Source organism: Pseudophryne corroboree, chromosome 12 (assembly GCF_028390025.1).
Source record: "Pseudophryne corroboree isolate aPseCor3 chromosome 12, aPseCor3.hap2, whole genome shotgun sequence".
Taxonomy (NCBI): domain Eukaryota; kingdom Metazoa; phylum Chordata; class Amphibia; order Anura; family Myobatrachidae; genus Pseudophryne; species Pseudophryne corroboree.
The window spans coordinates 8,935,238-8,946,939 of record NC_086455.1 but is presented as its reverse complement, the minus strand read 5'-3'; the positions used below and the strand labels follow the sequence as shown (position 1 = coordinate 8,946,939).

Sequence of the window (11,702 nt, the reverse complement as noted above, 5' to 3'; positions counted from 1 at the left end):
CCTGTTTGTTTTTGGTTTTATTGAACTGATCATTATAATTTATTATAATAACCGTATTCCCAGCATTAAGACGTGAATATTCTTCAAGAAAGGGTTTGATGTCAGGGGGTCAACGCTACTTGTGTTATGGGGAAATAACAAAAGCCAAATGATCACATCTAAGTCAACTAAAACCAAACTGGGGGGAAGGTTGGAGAAGCCCTAGAATGCCCCATATGAAGCTTTTTTTTTATAGATGTGGTTGGAGCAAGGTTATTTCATTAAATGGCCTTGTGTCAGTCACACGTCTATACCTATCCAGAAGTTACCAAACAGCAGCCAGTGGTAAACCAAGACAAAGAGCATTGGGACTTGAGGGTGATAGCTATCTCCGAAATGATGTGGCTGGGACTGGAAAATGTACTTCTACCCAAGGACTTTCATTGGAAGGGCACATACCATTAAAGAGAAATTATTTGGGCAGAACACTTGGACGCCGGGAAGCAATGGGGATTATTTATGATGTTGGATAGATAGACGGCACAGTGATTGCAAAACACTGATATAGATAGATAGAGATAGATAGATAGATAGATAGATAGATAGATAGATAGATAGATAGATAGATAGACAGATAGATATCAGAGATTTTCAACCTTTTACAACTCGCGGCACACTGAACAAGATGTAAATATTGCCAAGGCACACTCAAATATAATGGTGAGGCATGGTGCAGTTGCGTGTCCTGGGATGTCATGTCGCAGCTTCTCCATAGGTAACGCCTGAGCCACATCTGAGAAAGCCAGAAGAGCCCAACACTGCCCGGGCCCAAAATTAGACCTGGCTCTGCAACCACTAAACCCACCAGTATTGATCGTTCCAGGGCCTCAGTAGCGCTAAACACTGACGGGCCTGGCTGTGCTTCTATGGCGGCACACCTGGAGACTACTCAGGGCACACTAGGGTGCCACGGCACAGTGGTTGAAAAACACTGATATAGATAGATAGATAGATAGATAGATAGATAGATAGATAGATAGATATGATATGATATAGATAGATAGATAGATATGATATAGAAAGATAGATACTGTAGATAGATAGATAGATATGATATAGATAGATAGATAGATATGAGATAGATAGATAGATAGATAGATAGATAGATAGATAGATAGATAGATAGGCAATTCCTACCACATAACTGTCCCAATTTAGGTGGACAAGACCTGATTTTAGTGCCATCTCCTGCCGCCATGCCTCAGACATGTTTGCAGAGCAAAGCAGCGGCGAATTGTGGCGTATGCATCAGGGCAGAAATGCATGGGTGCTGAAAGGGAGAAGAGGGGAATCAGAGGCAGCCGACAACCTCTTATACTTAAGAGCTCTAAGGGGGAATTCAGTCAGGTGCAAGTGTGGTCCTACAAGGTGAAGTCACCCAAATTCTCATTGTGAATTACATCTGCAATTCAATTCCAAACTCGCATTCCTTTATCAGATTAAATTCGCCTGTTTATGTCCACACCCTCAACAGGTGATATAGTAGGGAAAATCTTTATTTCAAGATAAAGAAGACGGGACTTGTTTCAGAACACCTTGTACTCCCCCCTAATGACTAGTTAGGCATTTGGAAGCTTACAATTAGCTTCATTTGGGTGAGAAAAATAAATGGCCTCAAAATTAACTTTTCCGTTAATTTATTCATCCCAACATTAATTCAAGTATTTATTTTACTGAAAAATAATTGCTTTTTATAATTTTTTTATTTAAAAAAAATAAAAATAAAAGTGGCCTCAAATTAACCCTAATCACTTATAGTGATATATTCTGCAGATTATTACATTACTGACCTCTCTGATCTGCAGAACATTGCTCTGTCCCATCTACCCCCTGAAAGGTACATAGTACTATATTCTGCAGATTATTACATTACTGACCTCTCTAGTGATCTGCAGAACATTGCTCTGCCCCATCTACCCCCTGACAGGTACATAGTATTATATTCTGCAGATTATTACATTACTGACCCCTCTAGTGATCTGCAGAACATTGCTCTGCCCCATCTACCCCGACAGGTTATATATTATACAGATTATCTCCCTAACTGGATTTATTGAACACTTTATTTAACATGCAGTAGTTAGTATTGCTGTTACAGAACATAGGCGTCATGAGTTCAATTCCATACATGTGTGGAGTTTATATGTTCTCCCCACATTTACATGGGTTTCCTACTACATCCCAAAAAAGACTGCTGGATTAATTGGATGTATGTGTGCCATTAAGGAATTTAGGCAGTAAACTCCAATAGGACTGATGAGAATGAGAACAGTTCTCTGTACAGCGCTGCAGGAAATAATTGTAATACCTATAAATAATAAACCTGAATCTCTTGTTAATAAATATAATTTCTAACAGAAACTGACTTCCTCTCTGTAGCTGATTCCAGTCTCAGAAACATCAGCAGACGCTTTTTTAACGTCATCATTTTCTTTGCCTAATATTATGGAAATAGACAAAAAACATCTTTGCAATCATTACAATTAATTTGAATAATTTATAAAGAGAAATGCATCAAAACATCAGAGCGTAGTTTTAATTGATTTTATTAATGAAACATGCTAAAATATTCCAAGAGGGTGTTTTTTTTCCCAGAGAGCACTCAATGGGCTAGGGTGATGTGATGGAAGAGATGAAGTGTAGGACAAATGGTAAGGGCAGCAGTACAAAGGAAGATTGATGGTCAGTTATAAGGAGAATATCAGATATTATTGTGTCCTTAGGACACAAATGGTCAGTGTGTGATCTGGTGTTAGAAAGCGTCGGCCCGTCGTTAGCAACCTGAGACGTATTCGTGTGTAAATTGTGTACACACAATATCCCATGACTTATGTAGTTTCCATGCTACAGTTTGCATGTTAGGTGTACACAAACGGCCATGAGGTGATGATATACAGTTGTTCAAATGTCGCTTTCAGAATATCGTAATATAAGATTACGGCACCAGTTTTACATATGTCGGTAACCAAAATGAATACAGTCTAGTTTTTGATTATAATAGTAAGTGATTAATTAAAGGTCACAAGAAGTCGACAGGGAATTCAAACCAGGGACAGAAAATATACCAAAGATCAAAAGTTAATGTTGAAGCCAAGATCAATACTATGAAACAGCCACAAGGGGGCAGCAGAGCATTGTTCCTCCACTGAACCCTTAACCTGTTCCCTGTTTTCAAACCTCAAAGTGGTCGCTCTCTAGATAGTAATACAGAAGATGATGTAGTCCTTGTTTTAATGGTTATATTTTTGAAGGTCCAATATACAGATCAGTAATCTATATATATATATACATTTGTAAAAACTATATATATATATATATATATATATATATATATAATTTTATTTTTAAATTATACATTGGGTTTCTGGCCCACAAGGCTTACATTCTAGAGATTGCTAGCTGAAGTGCAGCGATTAGCTTACATCACTGTAATAGCATAAGACTGATCTACAAGCTCCTTCCACTCTGGACTCAACATTGTATAATGTTTCACACAGCAGAATTATTATTATATTATCATAACCCTATAGGTCAGGCAGGTCATATCTGTATTCCCTTTTTTGAAATATACAATTAGCACTAAAGTACAGCAGTCCCTTACAGCAGGTGGAGGCAGCCATTTTGTCTGCTGAAACGCGATCCACTGGAATTTAGCCGATCCATCCAATAGGAACTACCCGTGATGTCACCAGTCTCTAAGTAGCTGATAGGCCGAATATTGTTTCAGTGCACAAAATGGCTTCCTGCTGTGCTTGTAGACACCAGGTCTACTGAAATATACCAAGCATACCTTGGTAGGGATAGGTCTGTAAGTGATGGGTGGGATGAGCAGGGAGTATGGTCCTCGGTAGGGTCTATATTTGGTTATATACATTTAATACGTAAATATAATATACGCTATAGTAACATGCCTGAAGGAGGGAATCTCTTTAGCCCTGAAACCTAGTACATACCAAGACCTTACATTTAGCTTCAATTTTGTACAAAAGTCTTTCCTTTCTCATCACACAGACTATACCCAGATCAGGGAGTATCTACAAGACGGCCAACCTGTGGCCCGTGTTAGGGTGGGATTGGCCCAGACAAAGGGGTAAGCATTCAGTATAACTTAGAGGGAAGAGGGGTACTGTCGGGGAAAACAGTAGCTATGAAGCCCTGTTTGTATCCACCGCGTCCTCTCTAGAGAGGGGAGTGGGGAATCAGTAGACAAGTTGTTACACAGTGTATGTTCTACAGGGCAGTGTAAAGGTCGCACGTGTGGAGGCATCTTTATCAAGGGCTGGGGTCTTGCTTCTTTTTCTGGAACCGGCGGAACTTGTTCTGGATGGCCAGCGCAGCCTTCTCCGTCTCAGGAGCATTCAGGTCAATATCAATTTCTTCTTCCACCTTTTCCGAGTTCCCAGCTTTATCTGCCAGAGAGACACCATAGGAGAAGGTACCATCAGATCTGGTCATACTTTCTAATTGCATCTTTTTCCGGTCAAGACAAATACACAAGATTGCGTTCTAAGTCTTACACGATCCATCCTATGCCATCTCAATTATTCCATGCTTCTAAAAAACATCGCCAATGACTATTAATGCAATCTAAATTTATGTAGAACCATGGAAAGTGTATGTACCTGAAACCATCCCTTAGTAAGCAACGTTAATGACACTGATAGCGTTGAAAAAGTTATTCGTTATTGAAACCAATCAACAGGACAATTGAGTCATCCCGGTAGACTGGAATGGATTGTAGAAAGCTAGTTGATCTCTAACCCTGCTACTGGATGAACTTGGGGTTCAGTAACGATGACCGTAGAGTCACCCGCTCAGTCTTCTCTATTGGACTTAGGATTCATTTTCACTACTTCAGCCATGTTATCTGCTCTTCCTTGGTCCATTGAGAAAGGTCATCGAGTTCATTTTCTAAATGACATAGTAACCATGAAACAGGACCATTGATCATGTTGATATCACCCTTATTGGCCTATCTGATCTCTTAGAATCAACATTGTCCCTAAATAGGTTCATTTTGTCTAATGGAAGCCATACACGCATAGCAGACATCTGTTTAAAGTGTGAGCACTGGGACGACCACCATATCCCCTCCAAACCCTATTGACCTGGAATAAGAAGGTAAAGGTTGTGCCTACATCAGATCTGTACGTCTTGCCCTAAATCAATGAGCTACCATATAACGTGGCAGATTTGGCCCCCAAAGCAGGTAGCCAAATCAAATACATATCTGGTCATTCACAGATTGGGCCAAACAGCTTTATCTAACCATCTATGGTCATCTTCAAGAATGCTGTCATTCTACTCTATATAGGCTACCACCAGCACCTGTAAGATGCAATCTCCTCTTGAATGACAATTTAACGAATAACCAAGTACTTCTCTATCATGGCCTTTTTTTGGCAATGCTTATTCTGTTAGCTGTTCTTACTCTGTCTTTTCTGCCTCCACTGGGAAGTAGTTAATAGCTAAGAGGTTGGATAAAAACCATTAAGTACTGACTAGGAGCTGCTCTCACTAAGCAATCAGCTATTAACGCTATATCCGTATGGCCCCCTTATCAGATCTGTGGGTTACTCAACTGAGACCACTGCCATTGAGTGTTGGAGCCGCTGCAGGAATCAGGCTAATACAATAGAGGGGCTCAAACTAGGAGCAGATGCAGAGCTGGATGTAGACCCAATAGAGCACTAGGCAATAAACTGCTTTGGCCCTTCCTCTGTTTTAAAAATAAACATAAAAACAAGTTAAGATATTCTGAGCCCCTTATTGACCGCAGGTCTCTAGGCAGCAGCCAACGTTGCCCGATGATTGATCCTGCGATGAGCAGGTGGCACAGGAGCCCATTGCCAGTCCTGACATAATGGTGATGTTGGGCTGTATTGCAGTGATTACAATATAAGCTCCGAGACACACCAGATGCACAACGTACCCTTCTCCTCATTCAGGGAGCTCTGGTTCTGAGTCGGCAGCTCACTGTTGGCTCGAAGCTGTAAAAGGAAAAGACAGGTTATAATTAACACAAGGCCTTTAATACTCTGTAATAATCCCTTCAGCCTTCATACTCCTCCCAGGCACACACTAAAAGGCACATTTCAGGGTAGGAGTCATTGAGGGGGTGTAATAACGGTGGCTATGCATCATGAGATTCATACATTAAGATTCACAGCTCCTGTGCCACAATATTTGTCACCTTTCCTGTTATTCCAAAATATAACCATTGCTGCAAGTTCCCCCCCAAAAAATCGCGTCACTTCATTGTGATAGGGACCTGAGTGTATCGACAAGTGATAGATCCGGTTCTGCGAGTTTGTGTTTTACCCGCCTGTCTCACCCCAACCAGGCGATTTATTTGCAAAATTATTCTGTGGACCCAAGTTTTAAAAATTCTTACTAATTTAAATGTGAGACGCGGCAGTATTCTCACCTCACTAGACCTGTCAGACAACTGGGCAAATTTATATTTATACCTTTTTTTCTTCAGGTGTAGACAGTGAACAAATGATTATTGTTCTTTAAAGTTATGTATAGTCTGCCCAAATACAGTGCCTGCTCTCTCCGTCTGCTACTTATAAACGCAGCGCAGAGCAAGATGGTATTATGCAGTGATGTATATATGTCATTACACAGATTGCCGCGCTCCATACGCAGCAATCTATGGCTGGAATAGACACGTAATGTACGCGATTCGCTGTCCCAGAGTGCATTGCACTTTGCAATTACACAATTACACAATTACACAACTTCCAGCAAAGAGTAGACAAATAAATTCCTGGTGTTTTGTTACAGATGGAGATTGGCCCAGACAGCCGCTGCGGAGTATATTATCCTGTGCACATAAAATGCCAGGGAGCAGGCCTGCCTATGACAGATGCTCCTGCCAGGCCTAATTGCCGCCCATAATTCTGCTTTTTTACATCGCAGGTGACAACCCCTAATAATGAATGAGCCTGTGTAAATTCTGGGCTCCCAGCCCTGTATCAGTCTGGAGGAAAGGAGACAGTGACGTTTCCTAGCGTCTCTGGGTGTATTGCCAGTCTCTACAGCAGATGGCGCTCTCTGGTATAAAGCCTGTCAATGTCATTTATCTGGGGTACAATCTGCCTATATGTGCCCCTATACCAGTGTTTCCCAACCTCAGTCCTCAAGGCACACTAAGGGGGTATTCAATTGTTTGAAAAGTCAGTTGGATGTGTCCCCCCCCCCCCCGTCCCCTATCTAATAGACAGGGAAAAAACAGACACCCAACCAACTTTTCAAACAACTGAATTCCCCCATAAGAGTCCAGGTTTTTGTGGAGATCAGTATGAAATACCTACAATCAAAATCCAGACGGTCAAAATCCAGACAAGAGCAAAATAGCGACATTTAAAATGTCAACACGGTCAAAAAAGGCAACACAAGTTTTTCATTGTTTTTTTTTTGGTGTATATGTCGACATATGTCGTCATGGACACTGTATAAGTGTACCGCGTCCGCCGGCCATGCTATGGGCACGGCCCCTCACTGCGCTCGGCACACTATTATATTCCCCCTCCAGGTCCACTGGGATGGTAAAGTATGAACAAGTCGGTTTTGATGAAAAAATCATGAAAACCGAATATCAACTTTTTGACTTGTCGACATTTTAAGTGTCTGCATTTTGACCTTGTCGGTATATTGACCATCGGTCAATGGTTGTCGGTATTTTAACCGTCTGGATTTTGCTTCAGCCGAGCTAGTAAATCCAAATAACTGAGGGACTAATTAAGTTGCATGTGCTCGAGTATGGCAATCCTTAAAACCTGGACTGTTAGTGTGACTTGAGGACTGTGGGTGGGTACCCTTGCCTATACATATCCTGTGTGTACACTTTATGTGTGCGTGGCTCCTGTGCTGGATGTAATTATAATGTTGTTTCACCTTCTACAGGAGTCTACCAAGGGCACAAGGCCAACCCAGGTGGCAGCTCCAGGGACAGGGGGGCTCCTACAACACAGAATGAGTGTCGTGTCTTCCCCACATTAAGCACCGGAGGCTCAGCTGCTGTCTGCTCTAAAATGTCGATCGGTCTGGCCTGTCAGTGCTGCCACTGCGCTAGATGACAATGGCCGTCACTGCTGCGCCTTTGTATTCAGCGGATCTGAGAAGCCGCAGCTGCTGGGATTTGTACCGAGACGCCAACCGGCTTCTCAGAGCCGCGGCTTGCGTTATATGAAGGGCAAATCTGACGCATGGGCAGCAGAAAAAACATCGGTCAACTGTGCAAATATCGGCACTCTGTCCACCGCTGAATCAGGCCCTGTGTCACATGATGTTTCTATGTCTCAATATAGTATTCCCAGGAAAATAACAGAATAATGCCGGCCATACACTACACAACCAAAGGGAGGAGGGGCTAAGTGACAGTCCAATTATAGCCGCGCCTCCATAACAATATATGGGCACAATGGAATTGGCAGAAGGACGATAGAGCATGTTCGATAATCGGATCAAACTATCCAGATCATCACTTATGTACTGACAGTCGCCAATAGACCACAGTGACCATTAGAAGACTTGGGCACCCCTACTGGCAGAAATGAGTATTGCAGCCTTTGGGATGTTATCTCTGCAAACTTCCAGGCTATTAGTGGCCCTCATTCCGAGTTGTTCGCTCGTTATTTTTCTTCGCATCGGTGCGATTTTCCGCTAACTGCGCATATGCAATGTTCGCGCTGCGTCAAGTAAATTTGCTATGCAGTTAGGTATTTTACTCACGGCATAACAAGGTTTTTTCTTCGTTCTGGTGATCGGAGTGTGATTGACAGGAAGTGGGTGTTTCTGGGCGGAAACTGGCCGTTTTATGGGTGTGTGTGAAAAAACGCTGCCGTTTCTGGGAAAAACGCGGGAGTGGCTGGAGAAACGGGGGAGTGTCTGGGCGAACGCTGGGTGTGTTTGTGACGTCAAACCAGGAACGAAACTGACTGAACTGATCGCAGATGCCGAGTAAGTCTCGAGCTACTCAGAAACTGCTCAGAAATTTCTATTCGCAATTTTGAGAATCTTTCGTTCGCAATTCTGCTAAGCTAAGATTCACTCCCAGTAGGCGGCGGCTTAGCGTGTGCAATGCTGCTAAAAGCGGCTAGCGAGTGAACAACTCGGAATGAGGGCCAGTGTTCCTTTGTAGTTTTGTAAAGAACGACTTGGGGCTTGTAGTTGACTTGTAGGTCAAGTGTCCCCTGCTGGTGAAAATAAAGAATTGCAGCATCTGTAAGTTTTAGTCTCACATCCCCCCATACTGCATTTCTTGGTATTTGCAGACATGAAGCAATTCCTGCACAAAATGTCAGGACACTAAATTAGTAAAATGACTTCACTTAAAGCCCAAATGAATTATCCCTGCGGCGTACAACCCATGATACAGGAATATGTCTGTGTCTCAGCGCGAATGCGCTCTGTCATAGTGAGATCCATTCCGCATGAGAGACACATGATAAATGTCTGACTATTACGGGGGAGTTTTATTACCCTTATATACTTATATAGCACTGGACAGCGCCTGGGCCATCACTTAGTTGGACGATGAGCACGAAATTGCTGAATTTTAGACTTTACAACATATAAAAATTGAAGTTGAATTCTAAATCTAATTCTTCACAAATGAACCTTCCTCAGTAATTCAGAGTAATTCTAGAGCCCCCTAAATGTGAGGGTGACGTATAAATCTGCAATTATATTCTCATATGCATGACGTCTTTCTGTGCACAAAAAAATAATCAAGTGTATATTGTAATGATAGCGCGGTCCAAGTCTCTCTCTCTCCCCTCTGTCTCTCTCTATATATATTTCTCTCTCCCTCTCTCCCCCCTCTGTCTCTCTCTCTCCATCCTCTGTCTCTCTATTTTTTCCCCTCTATCGCTATCTCACTTTCTCTCCCTCTCTTCCCCACCTCTCTATCTCACTCTCATTCTCTCCTCTCCCCCACCTCTCTATCTCACTTTATCTCTGCCCTCCCTCTCTTTTTCTCTCCCTCTCTACTCCCTCTCTTTCTCCCCCCTCTCTTCCTATCTCTCGCCCTCTCACTCTCTCTCTCTCCCCCTCTATCTATCTCACTTTCTCTCTCTCTCTCTTCCCCTATCTCTCTACCTCTCCCCCTCTCTTTCTCCCCCTCTCTGTCTCTCTTTCTCCCCCTCTTTCTCCCCCTCTCTGTCTCTCTTTCTCCCTCTTTCTCCCCCTCTCTGTCTCTCTTTCTCCCCCTCTTTCTCCCTCTCTCTGTCTCTCTTTCTCTCTCTACCTCTTTCTCTCCTCCCTCTCTCTGTCTCTCTTTCTCTCTCTACCTCTGTCTCTCCCCCCCCCCTCTTTCTCCCTCTCTCTGTCTCTCTTTCTCTCTCTACCTCTTTCTCTCCTCCCTCTCTCTCTCCCTCTCTCTGTCTCTCTTTCTCTCTCTACCTCTTTCTCTCCTCCCCCTCTTTCTCCCTCTCTCTTGTCTCTCTTTCTCTCTCTACCTCTTTCTCTCCTCCCTCTCTCTCTCCCTCTCTTTGTCTCTCTACCTCTTTCTCGCCTATCTTTCTCTCCTTATCTCTCTCCCTCTCTTTATGTCTCTTTCACTCTCTCCCTCTTTCTCTCTCCCTATCTCTCTCCCTCTCCCCCCTCTCTTTCTATCCCTCTCTCCCTCTCCCCGCATCTCTCTCCCTTTCCCCAATCCCCCCGCCCTCCCCTCTCTCCCGTCCCCTGTCTCTATTTATATATATATGGTAAGGAACAAGGGGAGATTTGTAGGTTATCATAAACCTGGAATATGATGTGCAAATAAAACACAGTGTACCAACAGACATGTAGGGAGGTAATTACGGTAATTGCAGTGATTTATAATGAGCCTGGCGATAGGACCTTGCTGTGTCATATAATAATCTTGTGGAACAGAAATACTTTACTGAGTATTTTATGATCTCGCTGATTACTCAGTATACTATGTAACTAATTAAACTGGCATTTTTTTTATGATGGTTCCCTTAAAAATATATACAGAGACGTAATGTGCAGCCGTGAGCACCAGAGACACCAGTAAGTCAGTAATAAGTGTCAGTAAGTCTAGGCCGTATCTGCAGCAGATGTCAGTGATCTGCCATAAACATGACATTAAATATTAACAGTCCAGCTTGTACATGACACATTATCTATACTGATCATTCACCCACTGGAAATAATGACCGCACAGAGACAAAGACGGTAATCACACCCGTGGGAATACAAAAACAGCAGAAAAGATGTTTTATAAAGGGCCTGATGCGGAGCTGAATGTTCATCTGTTTGCGGAGCGTAATGTGTGTGTCGTCGCACCGCGTATGCTCCAGAACTGCGATGCACAACAAGAATGGGCGGTGTAAAGTCCTGCACATGTGAACGCATCTAATATACGACAGATGTGCGCAACTCTATGTGGCGCAAATATGCACATTTTCCACTCGGTGTGCAGGGCCTGAATCTGCAGAAACAGACGCATCTCACATTGCTCCGCTGGCTGCACATGCATCAGGAACTGGGAATGGGATCTGCGCAGGACTCGCACACCGCGTCCGCAGTAGCAAGGTGCTCCTTCTGAGTCGCATCTTGGGAGGATGGAGCCTGACGTGAAATTGGAATTTCTGGGTGGGAATGGACAGCAACTATATGGACACACTGAATAACTGCGTATCCCGGGA

General features: G+C 43.0%; 1 protein-coding gene across 3 annotated transcripts in view; it reads right to left on the bottom strand.

The window, feature by feature from the left end:
* Window positions 1-2,569: 2,569 nt before the first annotated feature.
* Window positions 2,570-11,702, bottom strand: part of PCP4L1 (Purkinje cell protein 4 like 1) — a 76,291-nt gene continuing 67,158 nt past the window's right edge. For all 3 annotated transcript variants that reach the window (XM_063946905.1, XM_063946904.1, XM_063946903.1), the window contains exons 2-3: window positions 5,972-6,029; window positions 2,570-4,448 (exon numbers count right to left, since the gene is read on the bottom strand). In XM_063946905.1, coding sequence (XP_063802975.1) covers window positions 4,312-4,448; window positions 5,972-6,029 — 195 coding nt within the window. In that variant the 3' untranslated portion in view covers window positions 2,570-4,311. The remainder of the gene's footprint in view (window positions 4,449-5,971; window positions 6,030-11,702) is intronic.